The sequence below is a fragment of the Podarcis melisellensis genome (genome assembly GCF_964234715.1).
Source record: "Podarcis melisellensis genome assembly, chromosome: 9".
NCBI lineage: Eukaryota > Metazoa > Chordata > Lepidosauria > Squamata > Lacertidae > Podarcis > Podarcis melisellensis.
In genome coordinates, this window is record NC_138541.1 from 60,239,804 (window position 1) to 60,261,310 (window position 21,507).

The 21,507-nt window shown below is 42.5% G+C and overlaps 1 protein-coding gene and 1 long non-coding RNA gene across 4 annotated transcripts in view; one reads left to right on the forward strand and one right to left on the reverse strand.

The window, feature by feature from the left end:
• Positions 1 to 1,677: 1,677 nt before the first annotated feature.
• KLF3 (KLF transcription factor 3) overlaps positions 1,678 to 21,507 on the reverse strand; it is a 43,674-nt gene continuing 23,844 nt past the window's right edge. For 2 of the 3 annotated variants that reach the window (XM_081924598.1, XM_081924599.1), the window contains exons 3-6: positions 9,476 to 9,944; positions 8,583 to 8,733; positions 5,614 to 5,774; positions 1,678 to 3,377 (exon numbers count right to left, since the gene is read on the reverse strand). In XM_081924598.1, the coding sequence (XP_081780724.1) occupies positions 3,196 to 3,377; positions 5,614 to 5,774; positions 8,583 to 8,733; positions 9,476 to 9,944 (963 nt within the window). In that variant the 3' untranslated portion in view covers positions 1,678 to 3,195. Of the gene's footprint in view, positions 3,378 to 5,613; positions 5,775 to 8,582; positions 8,734 to 9,475; positions 10,035 to 21,507 lie in introns of those variants that run through there. The other variant, XM_081924597.1, reaches the window with a different exon arrangement.
• On the forward strand, positions 10,167 to 11,707 carry LOC309378076. Its single transcript, XR_014171828.1, has 2 exons — positions 10,167 to 10,241; positions 10,359 to 11,707. It is a non-coding gene; the product is annotated as an uncharacterized lncRNA (long non-coding RNA).

Sequence of the window (21,507 nt, forward strand, 5' to 3'; positions counted from 1 at the left end):
AATCTGATGAGCTCGGAAAGTGGTAGCTCTCCGCGTATGGAATTGAAATCAAAGGCACTTTAAGCCAAGCACTGCTAAACAACCTAAACGGAAAAAAGCAATTTCAGCCATGCTTAGACACAGTTTACCAATTTTCATATGCTGGTAATTTGTATCTGTTACGTTTTAATGTAGAAGGGAAAAAATATATCTTATTTTTGGAGGGATGGGATCCAAAGGAATTAAATTTCGAATCCTACTATGGCACTCTGTGCTCCACAGTTCCCACTCCTGTTTTGCTGACACTTAGAAATCTCATCAAGTTTCCACGTTCAGTGTTTTTCCATGTTAGCAACAGAGTAGTTTAAGTGTGTCAACACAACAGAAAATAATGTGTTTCCCAGATTTGCTTGGCAACACTAGAGAGGTTTTTTTCTTGCTCCATTTATATTTTGATGGAATGGGTTGCAGATGCTTCAGTACAATTATTCCTGGTTTAAACTAGCTATTAGCAAAGCAAAAAAATGTGCCACACTTTTAACTGGATGTCTCTTTGGATTTCCAGGCTGGTCTTAAACATTCCTAATTCTTGCAAGGTTTGATTGTGAAACAGCCACCATACACACGTGGCTGATTACACTGAACAATGCAACAGTTCCCTTGCTCTGTCAGTTTAATTTCTAGAGAGAGATTAAATTTGTATGAAGCACCTATACATCCAACTAGGTGAAGTTTCAAATACTTCTGGGTTTTGCTTTAAAGTTTAAAGAAATGTAGAAAGCATTTCTTTATCTCTTCCTTCCCAAATTTACCTTTATTCTTCTGTTTTCACAATAGCAACTCACAAGCTGAATTCTGCACTTGTCACTCTGCAGAACGTTTTATTATTGCATTCAGCTAAGATACTGTTCTCAACAGCCTGCCTCAACTTCCTTGCCATTAATTAAGTGGCAACTCTTGCGTATCAGCCTTCTAACATGTTCTGCGAACGTTTTCCTTTCAGGAGTGGGAAAGTGCATGCTTTCTTGAAGGGAAGAAAATGTCACAGCACAATCCTATACATGTCTACTCAGAAAATTAAGCCCCAATTTGTACCTCTTTTTAAACTGATCCTTAGTTAATGAAGTTACTGAATTGATGATCTACACATGATTTTTTGCCTATTAGTTATGGAACACAGAAGAGATGAATTCAATCCTGCATGAAATTTAGATGGAAGGAACCATGATGAGTAGAAGGGGGCAGGGTGGGAGAGACTCTATCGCTGTTATTGCTCTTTTTTCAGTGTTCGAACCTTTATTGCTATGAATTTATACTTTTTAATATAACATTTAATTTTAAATAAGTCCCATTGCTTGCCAATGTTGCTTTCTGCCATGAGTGTGTAAATTATTGCAGCCTCAATCAATCTTAAGTTACCTGGGATTTACAAACCAAATTGAATCTGAGAAAAAATGTACAAGGCCTATCTAGGTGTGCAGATAGAGAGTGCATGACACAAAAAATGCAGATAGAGAGTGCATGACACAAAAAATGTGTGCAGATAGAGAGTGCATGACACAAAAAATGATGGCCATGATCCAGCCACAGTTACTTCGTTACATCTGATTTCCATGGGAGAGAGTCACCAAGCTAAGTAAGCACCCAGCTGTACTTTATTTTTCTGTGGAAGAAAAGAGGAGACAGGACTACAAAAAGTGCTAGAAAATAGTTTATAGAAATGAACTATGGAAGCCCAACACAGTTTATGAAACAGTAGAAGCACACTACTACTTTGACAGTGTTGAATGAAACAGGTTGCCCCTGAAGGGGTGGTTAACTCAAAATGCATTTGATTACAACAGTTGATTTCGATAAAGTGTTTCCTAGCACATTATGAGTTCCTTTCCTCTGTTGTTCATTCCCCTTATTGCTGCTGGCCTCAATATATCTATCTATCTCCATTTTTAAAAATATGAAAGCCAAATGACCCATAATTCTAACAAGAGCTCACACTGGTGAAAGGAGTAATTTTTCTTTCCTTCAAATCTTTCCATGAAATCTCTAGAGGATATGGAATAGTATCAACCATGCTGGATTTTTAAATAACTATTTTTTGGTTGTATATTTTACCACTCCCAGCACGGCTGCATTACAAATCACTTGAGGGACTTCATGAAGATCTTCTATGAAACATGGCAACGAGAGATCAAAGTGTACCTTTTCCATTTGCGATACTCAAATTTTGAGATCTACCGAAGTGCTTAAATTCAGAGGTTGTCTTCCTCACTTATCTTAGGAATATGGTGGTGCCTTCCAGCAGTTCAGGTTCATTTTGCTGAAAAGGTTGCTGCTTCTAAACTGTGCCAGGGAAAGGACCAGAGGCCTTGTGTAGACAACAGGAAATGCAGAGGAGTGATGAGAAAATAATATACCTACCACACCTCCTCAGTGAGGTAGATTATTGCATGTATCATCGAATGCCACATCATACGAGTACCATGTGTGTTCCATTCATACAGCTGAACACAAAACACAGATGACTACACTACAAGAAGGTCTTTGCTTAATGAATCTACCGAGGCACTATTATCCAGGCAAACACAAGCTAGCATTCTACACAACAGACAAAAGAGAGGCAATGTCGGTCAGGATGTACAACATGATACATTGACAACATTTCTGCTGATAAACAGCCACTCATCAGTCAAAAATTGTTCCATTCACTCCCAGTTTGAGGATTCTTTTTTTTTTTTTAAACACATCCAAAAAGTGTCTTGTGGAACACGCTTCTACAACCAACCACATTGGAAAAGGATCCATTCGTTGCATTGCTGAGCATCAAAAGGAGACACGCATCCTTTACAGGGTACAGAGTCTCTGGCAAGGAATAGCAGGCTGGATTTCCAACAACAGTGACTATGATCAACATATGCTGGTTAATTAAATGGCAAAACTAGCCAGCTCGATTACAAGATCTCTTAAGTCTCACAGAAATTTAATCTGCATGCTGGCAAGCAAGGGTTTGCTTAGCAACCCCCAGGAGAAAAAAAAATGTTCACATTCTGTAGGTCTGACCCGTGGCATGGGCAAAGAAGGGTCAAGCAAACATCTCTTACTGACCATAGGGAAGGTTTCAAGGCTATTAATCCAGAGATTCAGGCCCGCTGAATCCAACTTAAAATGCACAGGTTAAAAATGAAAAGAAATAATGAAGAGAGACGAAGGAAGAGTGTTTCAGACTAGCATGTGGCGCTTCCTATGGAGGGCGAGATGGTCGGAGCGGGAAAAGCTACGGTCGCAGTCTGGGCACTGGAAAGGTTTGACTCCTGTATGCTTCCGGAAATGCCGTGTGAGTTCATCAGATCGAGCAAACTTCCATGTGCAACCTTCCCAAGTACATTTGTAAGGCTTTTCACCTGAGGCCAAAAAAAGAAGAAAAAAAAGAAGGAAGGCAATTAAAAAACCGAAGCAAAACAAAAACTCATGGAACATATTTTCATTTTACACAACGAACACATAAGAAAAGCAAGCCTCCGTTGTCAACAGCATTGTTACATAAAAACTACAGGATATTTTTACATTTACACCAGATGTTCTAGTAAAACAGGTTTCTCTGGATTAAAAATGGGCCTTAGAATGTCTTTATATTTGATCCATAACTGACTTGTCCACTAGCCCTAACTGTTGCTTTTAATCTTGAGTTACATTCAATTGCATCTCTCTGAAAGCACTTCAGTCCTGTGGGCATTATTTGTCCATGGTGAGGTTATTTTTGTTGTTTTCTCCCTTCCTTCCCACAAGCCAGCATGCTATACGGGGTTAGAGAGTTGGGAGAAAAGGGGAATTTGTGAAAATTGCACCCTTTCTATTTGTGAAAGCCTTCACTGGAGTAAAGAGCCATCCTTCAACAGAGCTCAGAAACAGAGAACAAGATCTGTAGAGAGAATGCTGTATCCAAGACAAATTTAGTGATGATGTAGAAGGGTGTGGTGTGGTACTAGGGCCATTCAGTAGAAAAATAAGAAAAATAAACCAGCCACCACTCAGAGAAGCAAAAGTGTGTGCCAAAGAAAATAAAAAACCAAAGCTAAAATCCTTTAACACCTGCTAGGGGATAGGCCCCAATGAGCAAGGCTTAAGGTAAAGGGACCCCTGACTGTTAGGTCCAGTCGTGGCCGACTCTGGGGTTGCGGTGCTCATCTCACTTTATTGGCTGAAGGAGCCGGCGTACAGCATGTGGCCAGCATGATTAAGCCGCTTCTGGCAAACCAGAGCAGCGCACGGAAACGCCGTTTACCTTCCCACCGGATTGGTACCTATTTATCTACTTGCACTCTGATGTGCTTTCAAACTGCTAGGTTGGCAGGAGCTGGGACCGAACAACAGGAGCTCACCCCATTGCGGGGATTCGAACCGCTGACCTTCTGATCGGCAAGCCCAAGAGGCTCTGTAGTTTAACCCATAGCGCCACCCGCGTCCCTTACAGCAAGGCTTACTTCTGAGTAAATATTCATTGGACTGAAGTGTAAATAATTAAAAATACAGGCAAGTATTCCACATTTTACATATCTGAAGCTTCAGTCTCCAGACTGAGAAATTTTCTGGTATGTGACACATGTTACAGAGTGGTAGGGTGGCCTTAATTTGAGCCACTCCAGAAACTAAGGAAATACAAGAAGTGATAATGCCATCGGCTGTACAGCACATTAACTTCCTGGCACCAAAGGGATAAGTGACACTGCCATGGTATGAAAATACAATAACCTGAGCAAGACACATGATACACTGCCAATAAAACAAAATATGGAGCGCCACAGTGGTGGAATAGCGTTTATTGACAGCAAGCATGTTGCCAATAATTAATGGGTAGACAGGGCCATGGTCAGTTTTGCTTTATGGCTTTATTTACGACCCCATGGCTAGAGCAAAACCATTCCAGTCAAATTAAATTGAATATATTCCCCTGCCAAAGTATCCCTAACCTTTACATTACAATCAGAAGTGGCTCATGTGCATTTGTGTTGACCTTTGCAGTTCCTATGGACTATAAAAGCCAGCAGCATACTACAAATGGAGGGTCTCCACTCACAATGTTCAGCCCGGACACTGAAGTCCAGCTCCGAGAGCCTTCTGGTGGTTCTCTCACTGCAAGAAGTGAAGCTATAGGGGACCGGGCAGAGGGTCTTTTTGGTGGTGGCGCCCTCCCATCAGATGAAGGAGATAAAGAACTACACAACTTTTAGAAGACATCTGAAGGCAGCCCTGTATAGGGTAGGTTTTTTAATGTTTAATGTTTTGTTATGTTTTTATATCTCTTGGAAACCTAGCCAGATTGGCAGGATATTTATTATTATTATTATTATTATTATTATTATTATTATTATTATTATTATTATTAACACCCCCTGTTCCCACTCCTTCTCTTCCAGAGCACCACAACGACCCTTGTGCAGTTATACTCTGTGTCATTCACTTCTACATCTATAGGAAAAGTGCTGGCATAATAATGGCTCAGTCAGAAATTAGGTCTCAATGCAATCTTAATCTGCCAAGGACCCAACACTGTATGATAATGGAGCTATTTCCCCCCCTTAGAAACTTCTGAGTTGGGTTGTGACAAGAGAACAAGTGTTCTTGGGCTCTGCCTCATACCTGTATGTGTTCTTCTGTGAGCTTTCAGGTGGGAGCTTTTAGTGTAAACCTTGTTGCAGCCTTCGTAGTCACATCGGTGTATTCTGCGCTTCCTTTGCGTGTCTGGAGATTCCACAGGTAAAGGCCTCTTGCCAGGCTGAACGATAACTGAAGGGTGATTCCTGCATGAAGTTAAGTCACAGGGTCAACGATGAAATCTGCTTAGCTACATCGCCCTTAATGTTAGACCACAGAGCTCCTTTATTCACTACCCCCTTTGTCTTTTGGCAGCCTAAACAACATTACATGCATGTGGAAGAATTCAAGCAAGCTTAGCAAATTTCATGGTCTTTCGTGGTAATATTTTGGCTCTCTTCCCTGCTGGGGGTTTTATTCATTCTGTGGGAGGAACAACAAAAATCTCCAGAGCGAGCTAGGCTTTTTCGTTTATTTTTAAGATCTTGTTTCCCAGACAAGCAAACTGTATTTAGAATTTTCAAAATCTCAGTTAGTGCTTCCAATGAACGTCCATTGCTTTTGTTGACATATTTTCCTTCTTCTTAGGAAAGAAATTTTAAAAATGACCTGGCTCACAGCTTTTTTACATTATTAAACTCACCAGTTCTTTCTTAAAAGGCTTTATTCTCAATTCCCCTAGAGACCAATTAAGAATTTCCTGTTTAGGGCTGGCATAAGGGTGCGGTCTCTCCTCGCCACTGATGTCAATCCCTAAAAGTAGAGTTTAGTCTGTATGTGCCACACCCACAGGATGTCAAAAATCGACTCTTAGGCTTCCATCAGTTGGAGGCGTGTGGCCTTACAAGAGCACATTATGCACACTAAGAGCATTTGGCCTAGGAATAACCCTTAAAAGCCGGCAGTAACAGCTGTGCAGTTCTGTATCCGTACACGTTTATAGAAAAGACAGCTATCCATTCATTATTTCTAATTAGCAAGCAGAAAGCCCTATCTCTTATTTCCTGCATCTAGAACTTCTGTCTTTAAAAAAAAGTGGGACTTCAGTAAGTGATTGTGCAATTTCTGCAAGACGGTTTTTTTTTGTTTTTTTAAAAAGGAACTGTATGGTACAAGTGGTGATATGAGGAGGAATAATGTAGAAGAGCTATCAACATATCAGAGGTAACTATGTCATGAAGCCCAATCAATAAAGAGTGCTTTTGGTAACTTATCATGGTGCAGAGCTAATAGGAAAACTAGGGCACACAGACTTCAAAAAGAACCAAACCCTATCTAGGGGGTATCCTGCTTTTGCAGGATACAGATCCTTCTGTAACTCTGCAGGTGGCGAGATTCCTGAATGCGATTATCTCACACACAAAAACCACCAAACAACAACAACAACAACAACAACAACAACAAAAACTAATCGGACAGTTATGATGAGAGTGCATGACGGATCTCGTCTCCAGTTCTCCTTTTTCTGTGAACCGTCCCTTGGATCTTTCCGGGCCCCAAGCTGTTATTTGTCACTGCTCAATGACCCACCCTTGCATCGTGGTGTTCACCTTCTGTTGTTAGATGTATTGGTCTTTATGCTTCTGTGCTTTTATGTTCGTACATACTTTATGGGCTAATAGCCGTATAAATAAAGAATTGAAATTGAAACCCTATCTAGACCAAAGTTCTGCCAGCTATCCAAACCAATAGCTCCAGATCTCAAGTAAGAGAGCCAAGCCAAATTGCCAAAATAAAAGGACTAGGGAGGGAAAGCCCACAGGCTCTTTTATCTGATTTGTTTTAAATTTTATTTTTTAAAAGTCTTTTTGACCGCATGGTGTCTTTATTTTTTGTTTTAAATACCACAACTAAACTGAGTGCAATCTACAACATCTCTAACTGCAGCAGGTACAGATCCCACAAATGAGGTTTTGAGATGTTACATCTGCACATTTCTTCGATATTTTACTGCACCAGTGCAACTCAGCAAGATGTCTTGCAACTGATAGTGAAAGGTTGATCCCCCCTTTCTTTTCAGTCAAGGGGTGTGTGGAAGGCCTGAGGGAGGGGATAAAGAATTGTTTTGGGTACAAGACTAGCTGTGTCCATTAGATTGACTTCAGTAATACAGATCACCTTCTTTTAAGTTTCCTAGCAATGTTTTAAAAGTCTCTGAAGAAGTTTTCCAGGGAAACTTATCCTGTCTCCTTTGAGAATGAGAACGAGCTATTATCTCTTTATAAACCCAACTAAATCATGCAACACTTTAGATCATCTAGTGCTAGTCAACATTCAACTGATTTATGAAACACACCCTACAAAGCATCTCAAAGCGTTTTCACATTGCAAAAAAGCCATATGCAGAACTGCATATATAAAAACAGTGTGTGTGTGTCTGTGTGTGTGTGTGTATATATATATATATATGCAGGTTTTGGTGTCCTCAGGTGTCTTCCCGTGTAAAAGTTGGGGTGTCTAGGCGACGTTTCGACGAGGTCTAGACACCCCAACTTTTACACGGGAAGACACCCGAGGACACCAAAACCTGCATTCCTGTACCCGTGAAAATCTACGAAAGCATATATATATATATATATATATATATATACACACACACACACACACACAACAATTTCAAATTAATTCAGATACCAACTGTGATAAAAGTCTCTTCTTTAAAAGGCTGGTTGAAAAAAGTCTTTAACAGGCACCGAAAAGACAATTTACACGATTGGTTGGGTGTAAGAGACAACCCTGTATTTTAGGTATTCTGACCCCCAAACTGCATAGGGCTGTTTACTCCAGAACTAGCACCTTGGACTTAGCTCAGAAGCTAATTGGCAGCTAGCACAATTCTTTCAACAGTGGTGTAATAGGATGCAATATTCTGCCTTGTCAGCTGCATTTTGCACTAGCTGCTGTCTCCAGGGCAGCCCTGCATAGAATGCAACACGGCAATGCAATCTACGATGAGGACGCAATTAATTATTATGCTCAAATGAGGTAGCATAAGACTCCAGTTAGCTACTTACTCTTGAAGCATTGCTTGAGGAGGCGACAATGAGGTCATCAGCGGAGGGGACATTTGTTCAGGATAGTAGTCATTCCTAGGAGATTCCATGCCTGGTTCCACCTTGATAGATTTCCTTAGGGCTTGCTTCTCATAAGATTCTATAACAGACACTACAAGAAAAACATAGCAAATAAACACATTTTCCCATCTTCTACATGCTACATGTAACTAAAATAAGATATTCCTGGGAAGTTAGTCAACTGCTGAATATATTTTGTAGGCTGATAAGTTCTGCATTCGAAACACTGTTACTTATTGCATTTTTTACTGCCCTTGCTTCCTGCAAGGAGGTCAGGACTAGGGCTGGACGATACATGGTTTTCAACATCGTGATGTATCACCAGCTAAACAGCACAATATACCGATATATCACGATGTCTGAAATAAGGATGGAGCTAGGCGTTGGCTGGCTTCACGGTTTTCCCCACTTCATGATTTTTGCCTAGCAGACACACATACATCATGATTTGCAATATATTGCCAGGTCAAAAAGTACAAAACCAGTATCACGATATGGACTTCAGTTTTGGACGATATATTGATTTATCACCCAGCCCTAATCAGGACAGCATCCCTTGTTTCTGCCTTTCCGTCCCCCTTTATTGTCACAAAAACTGTGACGCAGATTATGCAGAGTTAAATACCTGGTCCATGAAGTAGGAATCTAGTTCATCTGCTCTTAGTTGAAAACATTTATCTTCCGTATCCCCTTGTAAAAGGATAAACAGAAGCAGTTTTGCCATGAGAGATTGTGGCATGACTTTAACCAGAAGAACATCAGGTTCCTTTTAAATTTATCTTTTAAAAAATAAAAAATGGGATGGGGAAGTCCACAAAAACCAGAACCTTTACCTGGCATGCTACTTGGGTTTTCCAACTCTTCTGAAAGGACCGTGGACACCATAATAGGATGCTGAAGGGGAGGAGCATACATAAAAGGGACAGGCTGCACAACGACGGGCTGTATAACTGGAAGCATCCCAGGGCTTCGAAGTCCATGGCGAGAAAGAGCTGCCATTACCGGAGGAATAGTTAATGGCATCGTGAAAGGCTGCAGTTTCTTCATTGGTGGGCTGGGTGAGGGCAGATTTAATCCAGGCGAGCCTCTCCTGGGCTGGAATTTCAGGGGCGAAGGAGAAGGAGAACTTCCTGACGAAGGAGGCGAGCTCCGCTTCACTGTGAGGTCGACAGGCTCAACTTGCACTCCGTTACAAAACCCTTCCGAAATCTGGTAGATTTTACTGGGCACCATGTTTGGCGTCGAATAAATGACACTGTACTTGTTGTGGTTCATTTGGTCCATGTAACTGGAGCTGAACGACTGTGCAAAAGAGGGGAAGAAATAGGTGAAATGGAATCCAGGACACAAAATACACTTTGTTAAATAAGGGGTCATCTCTGTGATGCTTTAAACTGAATTCCACTGGACTCAAATATGAATTGAAATCCTGCACAGATATTCTTTGAAGTGGGAAGCTCAGACACACATAATTCTGCTTATGCAGAACCATACAGCCCATGAAGCAGATGGCTTATAGGTTAGGGGTCCTTAAACCAAGGTTGCAGTGTCACCAAAATGGACTGTTTAGTTGCCATTTGGGGGCAAGACAACTCTAAAGTCTTATTTAGAGGAGCCAGTGTGGTGTAGTGGTTAAGAGCGGTAGACTCGTAATCTGGTGAACTGGGTTCGCTTCCCCGCTCCTCCACATGCAGCTGCTGGGTGACCTTGGGCCAGGCACACTTTTTCAAATGATGGGTTATTGCTTTTGGTTTTATTTTATATGTTGTGGTCTTGTTGTGAACTGCCCTGAGACCTCTGGGTATAGGGTGGTGTATAAGTTGAATTAATAATAATAATAATAATAATAATAATAATAATAATAATAATAGTGATTGATTCTCAGTTAAACATCTAGCTAGTTCAGATGATAAAGAAGAAAAGTCACTTTTCCCAGGAACAGTCCACATATATATTGGCCTATTCAGACCTCTTTTTCTTAATGGTGACTGTTCCTGCTCAGGCTGCACAGAAAAAGCAATTTGGTTCCAGAAATCCATTCCGATTGTGCAGATAAAAATATAACTGATGGAATTCTCCAGGTTGGGGGTATTACACTCCAAATCCAATGATCCCCAGATGGTGAAGATGTCAGGTGCTATCCTGGTGCCCAGGCACCTTCGCTTGGTTGCAAGTAGTCAAAAGCCAGGCACAAAAAGTACCTGGCTAATTTCAAACACTGCCGAGAGCCACTTGCACTATTTGCTCAATCATCTTTCCAAACTCAACACTTCAGTGCCTCTGCCCCATCAAGCCTATTTCATTTGCAATCTTATGCCTGTCACAACCAAAAGAACACTGAAGCAAGGGAATTATGATAATTATTCAAGGATACCGACTAGGGAGACACTAATAATTAAAACAGCACCAAGCACCTAGCTCCCAGGGTTGGCCCAAGCAAAGCAATCCAAGAGGTCCACCCCAGCACTCCCTGCAATATTGCAAGGGATCCTGGGGCACACCTCTTGGATTGCACACCAGTCCTGTGCTGCTCAAAACCACTGCTTGGGTTGCTTGTGCAGTCGGGCTTGCACAAGATTAAATTGCCACAATAAGGCCAAATTAAACTCTTGCATTACCATTAGCAGAACAAAAAGTGCAATGCTGTGGTGGTAACAGGGAGGCAAATGCATTGAGGTGGGTCTAATCATGCAATCAAGGGCAGCTCAAGATACCTGGAATGCTTTTCACTCACATGAAACAGACATTTTCCTGTTTGCTCAGGTATTTTGATGGCTGAAATATACTGTTCCCGACAAACTTGAAATGAGCAACTGTGAAGGTATCTGAGTGTTCTGAAATGATTTCAGAATATTTAAATTGTTGTTATTTTTTTTTAAAAAAAGTTTGCTACTTAAGACTTCTTTGGAAGCAAGGGCGGCACATAAATTTAATAATAATATTAATATTTCTGAAATACAGCGTCTTGTGACCTGGTACTATAAGCTACTGCAAAAGCAAACATTTGCAGTGCTATGACAAGTGTGGCAAACTAATCAAGCACAGTCGAATGCCATTATTAGCAGGGGGGGAAAACACACCATACATGATCATAAGTTGTTATGAAGCTGAGAACTGAAAAGAGGCAGGGTGTGGCATCTGGGACAGAAACGGAGACAAGCACAACATCCAAAAGGGATTTCAAGCACCGCAGGAGCCAGCTGTGTAACTGCAACCCTATGTGCTCAAAATTGGGTTGCATGTAATGGGAGCACACCTTGGCAGGCAACATGGCAAGATGAACTTGCCCCACTAGTGAGAAGACACACCTTTAGTTACATCAATGCAAGGGATTCAATGCACTGTTTCATGGCTATAGGATTGGAACATCAGGTAATGGATTTCAAATGTGAGTGCAACTGGAACGTAAGTTTTAAAAAAATACAGGATGGGAGACAATGTTGTTGCTCCATTCACTGATGGAGCTTTCATCCAGGCGAGCACAGCTGCATTCACAGAAGCTGTCCTTCTGTGTGTGCAACTCTCCTCCCATTAATAGAGTGGCTCTGTTGGACCTCACCCGTAAGAATTTATTTCACCCATTTTGAAGTTCAAAACCGTTCATGTCAAGGAATGCCTTTTGGAAAGATGGTAAGAGACCACGTTTTATCTCTCTAATTAAAATAGCCTTCCGTCCATTTTGATTGAGTTTGTTGATCCTAAGTGGACTTCCTTGAAATCAGTGCAACTTACTTCCTAGCATGTTTCTGAGCACAATTCAAAGTGTTGGTGCTGACCTTTAAAGACCTAAACAGCCTTGGACAAGTATACCTGAAGGAGCGTCTCCACCCCCATCGTTCCGCCCGGACACTGAGCTTCAGTTCTGAGGGCCTTCTGGTGGTTCCCTCACTGCGAGAAGTGAGGTTACAGGGAACCAGAAAGAGGGCCTTCTCAGCAGTGGTGCCTGCCCTGTGGAATGCCCTCCCATCAGATGTCAAGGAAATAAACAACCATCTGACTTTTAGAAGACACCTGAAGGCAGCCCTGTTCAGGGAAGTTTTTAATGTTTGATCTTTTATCGTGCTTTTAATATTCTGTTGGGAGCCGCCCAGAGTGGCTGAGGTACAGGGTATAGATAATAAATTATTATTATTATTCCCATTAAATGTGGCTGCAAAAATCTGTACAACTGCACAGAGTCACGTGTGCTTAGCCCCCACTGAAAAGCACGTGGGCTATAGCAGTGTTTCCCAACCTTTTTTGGGCAAAGGCACACTTGTTTCATGAAAAAAATCTCGAGGCACACCACCATTAGAAAATGTTTAAAAAATTAACTCTGTGCCTATATTGACTATATATAAAGTAACTCTCTTTAATAGGAATCAAATAAACACAAAGAAAGTATTTTATAATTACTTTATTATGAAATAGTAAGTAAACAGAAATATGAAAAATTATAAAATACTTTATTCAGTGCGCCTTTTGTCCCTCTCCTCGAAATGCTCCAACTCAATGTTCCTCCGCGGGCTGGCCATTGGAGAGCCGTGTCGCCCACACCGCAGCCCAATACAATATGAACCCTCCCCTCGCAAGCGGCAACCCCTCCACACTCCCCACCTTAAGCCTCCACACACGCCCTGCCCAAAGAGATGCCCGCCCGCACGCGAGGGGATCCTTTACCTCAGCATCCCGCCAAAAAAAAAGGGGGGGGCAGGAGACTGCGGTCCCTCAGAGGCTGGGCGTTAGGAAGAAGCAGCCGCCTTCATCCAAGCAGGAGCAGCAGCAGCTGTAGCTGTAGTAGCGCCAAGCTGTGCCGGGGACTCCGTGCCCATGAGGGGAGGGAGGGGAGAGAGAGGAGAGGCAGCAGGTCGCCCTCTTAAGTCACGCGCGCAGGCACCACCACGCATCCCTCGCGCCCTCTCGCAGAGCCCCTGCTCAGCACCTCCCGCCTCGGGGACGCCCGTCATGAGCCGCTGAGAGGCCGCCAAGCCTCCAGGCTGCTCCCATTCAGCCTTAGGCGCGCGCCCGCCTCGGGAAAAGCGGTGCTGGGAGGCGGAGAGAGAGAGAGAGGCCGCTGGCCGCGTCCCACCCTCAGTCAGTCGGCTCGGAGCTACTGAGGAGAGGGAGGTGGGGACGACGGCGCGTCTGTTCCGCTCGGGGCCAGCGCGCCCCCGCCCCCCTCTCCAGAATCCCCAACTAAATACGATGCGCTAAGGGAGGGGGGAGAACCCACCCACAAAGAGGACGCCTTTCTGCAGGGCGCCTAAGGCCTCTCGCCGCCCGACTCGCCTGCCTCCCTCCCACGGCACACCAGGCAACGTCTCGCGGCACACTAGTGTGCCGCGGAACACTGGTTGGGAAACACTGGGCTATAGGACAGAAACCCATTCACTTCAGTAATTTAGGCAGGCATTGTCTGGGATGTACAAACCAAAGCACAGAACTATAGTTGAGCTATAATGTAGCACGTTTTCCCCCCTCTAAAGGTTACAGGTCATGTGTAACTTGTAAGCTAAATTTTAAAAGTCCCGTTTGCTTCAGATGTTAAGGCAACCATGGAATGCTTAAGCAAACAAACTCCAGTGGGAAATACCTAACTGCTGAGGGAGAAAAAACACAAAATTATTAAATTATGCTAGGGATTCAACTTGCTCTCTGTTTCTCAGCTTGAGAGAAAGAATTTTCATTGTGTTTAGCTACGCTAGCACAGAATTCACCCAAGTCAGCTGTTTTCGTGCCAGTCTGAAGAAGCCGATTTATTTTGACAGGGTTTCTTTTCCACATTTCTACTGAGCTGCACATTTCCAGTAGAAGATCATGAACATCATAGCAAACAAGAAAAGTAAGAGTGCAAAAACAGGAGAAGTGCGATAGGACACATCTGGTTAGTTATTACCTAAAACAAGAAAACCCCCACACAAATAATTTGTAGCCCTTTAATGGGCATTAGGCAATAACCAAACAAAACCATGTCACTATGAACAAACTTAACAAGTGACATCTGTCTAACAGAACATAATATTCAACCATGATCTGAAAGCTACTCTCAACAGCATCACTTTATGACCATTTGAAGTCTAACATATTCATTGCAGCATAAACTCCTGCCAAGCATTTAGCAGGCAAAACAGAGTACAAAGGAAATATATACCGTATTTTTTGCTGTATAAGACTCACTTTTTCCCTCCTAAAAAGTAAGGGGAAATATGTGTGCGTCTTATGGAGCGAATGCAGGCTGTGCAGCTATCCCAGAAGCCAGAACAGCAAGAGGGATTTCTGCTTTCGCTGCGCAGCAATCCCTCTTGCTGTTCTGGCTTCTGAGATTCAGAATATTTTTTTTCTTGTTTTCCTCCTCCAAAAACTAGGTGCGTATTATGGTCTGGTACGTTTTATAGAGCGAAAAATACGGTGTGTGTGTGTGTGTGTGTGTGTATATATATATATATATGTATATATATATGTATATATATATATATATATATATATATATATATATATATATATATGCAGGTTTTGGTGTCCTCGGGTGTCTTCCCGTGTAAAAGTTGGGGTGTCTAGGCGACGTTTCGACGAGGTCTCACTCGTCATCTTCAGGCTGGTGCTTTCGGCTTCTTGTTACTGGAACAGAGCAGGATCTCAGTGTTTGAGTTCCTATAAATACTGTTGAGGGGGTGTGGTGTATAGCCTCCAATGTTCTGGGCAGAGAAGAAGTTCCCAGGCTAGTGTGCCTTTTCTTCTTTTGTTCCTTAATTACTTGAGGGATATCTTGAGTGATTTCTTGAGTGATATCCTGAGTACCACTTAGGTGGGTCATTAGGTGTGGATTAGTTGCTAAAGTCTTTGTGTCTTGACCTCTTGAACTTTGTGAAGAGTTTTTCTGAGAAGATGGCTGTACTGCACTTAGTTGTGCTCTGGCTTGGCTTCGTGTATAGGGGCGAGCTGTGGTTTTGTGGCCTGTGTCAGCCAGATCTGTGTAGGGATTGCAGGGGGGTGCAGCATCCGGAGGTGCCACCATGGTTTGGCTACTGGATGGTGTCTGTAATTTATCTGTGGAGAGGGTCTGGGTTTGGGTCTGGTGTGGTTGATTGGTGATGGCGTTCTGTGTGCCTCTGGATCTGGTGTCAGTTTTTGTGGGGAGGGCTAATTTCCAGATGTCTGGCAAGCGGGATGTGTCGTCACGCTTGTTCATGTTGTGAGGGTGTTTCTCTATCTCGATGGCTTCCATGATTATTCTCTTGTGGTGATGTTCCATGTTAAAGAGCAATTTGGAATCTGCAAAATTAATTTCGTGTCCTGTTTCTTTCATGTGTTGGAAAAGAGAGGAAGTTTTTTCTTCTTTTTTGACGGCATTCTTGTGTTCTGCGATACGTGCATTTATTCGTCTGTTTGTTTGTCCAATGTACGTGGCTGGGCAGACATTGCTCTTTAACATGGAACATCACAAGAGAATAATCATGGAAGCCATCGAGATAGAGAAACACCCTCACAACATGAACAAGCGTGACGACACATCCCGCTTGCCAGACATCTGGAAATTAGCCCTCCCCACAAAAACTGACACCAGATCCAGAGGCACACAGAACGCCATCACCAATCAACCACACCAGACCCAAACCCAGACCCTCTCCACAGATAAATTACAGACACCATCCAGTAGCCAAACCATGGTGGCACCTCCGGATGCTGCACCCCCCTGCAATCCCTACACAGATCTGGCTGACACAGGCCACAAAACCACAGCTCGCCCCTATACACGAAGCCAAGCCAGAGCACAACTAAGTGCAGTACAGCCATCTTCTCAGAAAAACTCTTCACAAAGTTCAAGAGGTCAAGACACAAAGACTTTAGCAACTAATCCACACCTAATGACCCACCTAAGTGGTACTCAGGATATCACTCAAGAAATCACTCAAGATATCCCTCAAGTAATTAAGGAACAAAAGAAGAAAAGGCACACTAGCCTGGGAACTTCTTCTCTGCCCAGAACATTGGAGGCTATACACCACACCCCCTCAACAGTATTTATAGGAACTCAAACACTGAGATCCTGCTCTGTTCCAGTAACAAGAAGCCGAAAGCACCAGCCTGAAGATGACGAGTGAGACCTCGTCGAAACGTCGCCTAGACACCCCAACTTTTACACGGGAAGACACCCGAGGACACCAAAACCTGCATTCCTGTACCCGTGAAAATCTACGAAAGCATATATATATATATATATATGCAGGTTTTGGTGTCCTCGGGTGTCTTCCCGTGTAAAAGTTGGGGTGTCTAGGCGACGTTTCGACGAGGTCTCACTCGTCATCTTCAGGCTGGTGCTTTCGGCTTCTTGTTACTGGAACAGAGCTCTGTTCCAGTAACAAGAAGCCGAAAGCACCAGCCTGAAGATGACGAGTGAGACCTCGTCGAAACGTCGCCTAGACACCCCAACTTTTACACGGGAAGACACCCGAGGACACCAAAACCTGCATTCCTGTACCCATGAAAATCTACGAAAGCATATATATATATATATATATATATATATATATATATATATATATATGTAATGGTGCATTTGTAAACTTTCTATACATAGTTTAAGGCGTTTTTCCAATTTACCTTTACTAGTAGAGACGCGAGTTTATAGGACGTGTGTGTGTGTGTGTGTGCGTGCACGCGATTGCACGTTCATGTGTGTATGTCAGGATGTTAATGATGCTTTGCCTATGGTATATTTACATACATACATACATACATATATATGAGTTGTACCTATTGTTTTCATGTTGTCTGAATGGCTGCATGGAAGATTCTAAAGTTGTTTGCGTTGTGACAGGAAAACAGTGAAGCTAAATTGGCTGATTGCATGTTATCATATTAGAAGAAATGGTGGTGGTGGTGGGGTGTTCTAATAATTTATTAGCAATAAATTGAGTTTATTCTGCAACTTTACATTTATGAAATAAATAAAAGCAAGTATGACCCAGTCACAACAATAGTCCCTGCATGAAAACTATCTTTGTGGCTGTGCTATATTACTTGAAAGTTTTACATTTAGTACAGCGTAGTTAGAAACAGCACGATCACAGCGATTACATGGCATACTGGGTCTTAAGCCTGCCAGGCAGAGTCCCGAGTTATCCTAATAGTATGTGGAAACAATGGCTGTATTCAGTTAATTAACTTCTGGCTTAATTAGCCAGGCTATGTATAACCTCCACAAACTGATCCACGCGCAGCTCTCCTTTGCTCCCTTCATGTGAGCAGGAAAAGATGTCAGGAAGCTACTATCAAACCAGGTGTCCTGCTGCATGAATCTGAACCAGAAACGATGGTTAACGGTTTGGCTGATTTGGAAACCATTAACCATGTTTTCAGTTTGCTGTGGTTTACGATGGCTCGCCTCCCTACCAACACAGAGGCTGCGTTGCAGCTACGCAGAACTGCATAGTTGGTTAAGTCTGGATTTGATCATTCAAACCGGAACAGCAGCAAAATAAATAAATAAACTGGTTTAATTAATATTCAAAAACAACCTACAGGTATGAAGTAGTTAACAAACTACTGCTGAACACAAAAGCTATTTTTATCACAGATAAGATGCTTGTTTAGACCAGCTGCTGTGGCCTAGTATACTGTTTCCAATAAATGCCAGCTCCTGGATTTTGCTAAGCAAAAAAAATATATGGATGTGATGAACTTCAGAATTGGGTGCTCTGTTTTTCAGCTAGATCACAAAGTGAGACAGAATATATGCTCAGTTTAGGCATGCAAGCCATTGAGTGATGAAATAAGTGTAATACTGCTTAAGTTACACGACCACATACACATTGCAAGGCAACACCATTAGATGCTGAATAGCAATTCTCTAATTTGGAGACCCTGGGCTATAAGGAGCATGAAGTGCTCAGTTTGTAGTCATCTGCAACTTTTCAAGTAGCTTTTCTATAATAAGAGAAGAAGGGTATCTGGCTAAAAGGAGCAGCACTTCAAGGGAAATAATATTCAAATATGTCACTTAATGTTCTCTGGCACAGCAAACAATTCTTCAGGGCGATTTGTCTCTCTCTCTCTGAATCCTACTTCTATATGCAAGCTCCATGAGGATACAGAAATACTGGCAAGAATGTTCTTGATGAAGGCTGTCATCCAATTTTTAGACATCAGTCACGTGCTGGGGATTTTTCCAGGTCTATCCTGACCAAGATTGCTTTTCAAATATGTATAAGTTGGAAAGCAATGTAATCCAAATAACCGGGGAGTTGACGTATTTCTTCTCCACTTGTCCACACCTAGGACAAAGTCCAGCTAAACAGGTCACATTTTGTGATCTCCGCCCAGATATGAAAGCTCTGGTAAAGAGGCAACTCTGCTGTTAACTGACAAAACTTGCTACATAGCATACAGTGGGTGATGATTAATAATCATCATCACTAAGAACTCACATCAAATCTCCTCTCAAAAGGAAGATTTATGCAGGTCTTCTACAACGGACAGTAAGTCCTGTTCTTCTGTGGGAGATTTGTGTATTCATCTTACTTAAAAAACAGGTGTACCCTATCTGCCTCTCCACCAAATGTAGGCCTCAAAAGTAGACACTCCAATAGCAAAAGCATCTGCTGCTAATTTGTGCTTTTCTGGAAACTTCCGTGGCACTGTTTACTCCAAGGTAACAAGTACCACATTAACTATTTCACATCACATGTACTCAACAGGGTGGAGCTCAGGCGACTCTGTAATTACATCTACTATATAGTTATCACTCATGTGTGTAGTAACACCATCCCCAAACTGCCCAGTCCACCAGAGAGATGACAAAATGTTGTGGGTGTGTCCTGCCATTATGCGATTGTGGTAAACCTTTTAAAACCGCACCCTTACAGCATTGCTAAAACTCAACTTTGTTTCTTTTTCCTGGTGCTAAAAACTGTGTTATACAGTGGTACCTCAGGTTAAGTACTTAATTCGTTCCGGAGGTCCGTACTTAACCTGAAACTGTTCTTAACCTGAAGCACCACTTTAGCTAATGGGGCCTCCTGCTGCCGGAGCACGATTTCTGTTCTCATCCTGAAGCAAAGTTCTTAACCTGAAGCACTATTTCTGGGTTAGCGGAGTCTGTAACCTGAAGCGTATGTAACCCAAGGTACCACTGTACACACTGATGGCACTCCACTCTCACCAGCATGTGATGGTGCAAAAATGTCAACTACTGTTTTAAGCGGGAGAAAATGTTGGGCCGCGTGACAATTTTGCCAAATACTGCAGCAAACACAATGCTCTCAATTAGAATTGTAAGATTTGCAAGAGGAAATGGAGATAGTTTTACTCCACCTTCCAAAGGCAGAATATTGAACTTCTTTCCACACGCCACACACTTTGCCGCCTTAAATTCGCTCCCTCCCCCACTGCTTCCAAAGCTTAAGGGGACTGCAGGGGCTACACGGGTCTGGTTTTTCCCAACACACCAGGTCAAACTTCGCTGGCATGAGTGCACAAGCTTCTGGTTTTACACCCACTCTGTTCCTCCCTGATCCCTTTTGCTGCCGTGCCACACTAAGCCAAGGTTTGGTTTAAGAAGCCATCCAAAAAATGAAATAAATAAATTTGTCACTCATAAAACCATAGACCACAGGAGCATAGAATTGTGGAGCTGGAAGGGTCCATGAGGGTCCAAACCACATGCAATGCAGGAATATTTAGCCCAATGTAGGGCTCAAACCCTCAACCCTGAGATTCAGAGTTGCACACTCTACTGACTGAGCTATCCCAGCAGTATGAATGCATTTACAGTGGTACCTCGGGTTAAGTACTTAATTCATTCTGGAGGTCCGTACTTAACCTGAAACTGTTCTTAACCTGAAGCACCACTTTAGCTAATGGGGCTTCCTGCTGCTGCCGTGCCGCCAGAGCACAATTTCTGTTCTCATCCTGAAGCAAAGTTCTTAACCCGAAGCGTATGCAACCCAAGGTACCACTGTATACCATTCCGACCATGCACACCCACCCACCCACCCACCCCTCCTTTCCTGTTTATATCTGAAGTCTCTCCCCACAAAGTCATCACCTCTTCTTACTTCCTCTTCTCACTCGAAACACATTCTCTCTCCACCACACACACACAATAATAATAATAATAATAAACAAACACACGCCAAATCTTCACTGCTGCAATCCGCTTAACATCCAAGACCAATTTAGAGGTACACCCTGGTACTGATGCTATCAGTTACAGATGGGCGTGTTACAAAGAAATCTTTGAAGAAGCCCAACTTTCCCTGTTAATACCACTGCTCTCTTTGGTCTTCATCCATCATTATTTACAAACCACTACACTTGTGATTCAAAGCAAGCTTATCCCTCTTTTTTGGTCAGAAGTCACAAAGTGCAGTCAACATCACGTGGACTCTGAGCTGCTCTAAACATCACCGAAATTTCAAACTCTGTACCAATTTGGCTGCAAATCCCTTTAAAAAAAGGAAACTTAATTTAAGGATGCTACAAATGGGCTAACAAGACAAGGATGCACTTGCTAAAATGCAATGTAATGCACACATTATTACACTGTTGTAGCATTAAACCTCGCGTACATGTTATGCCAGAGGTAGCCTTTAATTATGTGCTGATGGATTCCCACTTATTTCTAGCAAATTACATCCAGCCTCTCTGCAGAAATAAGCCTACAGCTACTTTGAGGAAAACATAGCAGTTATCTTTTGGAACAGCAACCAATAAGTACTTTGGTCTATAATCAACCACACTAATTACTTAGGAGGGCAATTGCATCCATTTCCCAAAGGGCAGTTCTTAAGTTTTCTTGACCAAAACAGTGTGAACTAAAGGAGAAGTTTTAAAACTTCCTTTATGAAAGCATTTATTAAAATATATCCAGGTAAAGATGCATTTA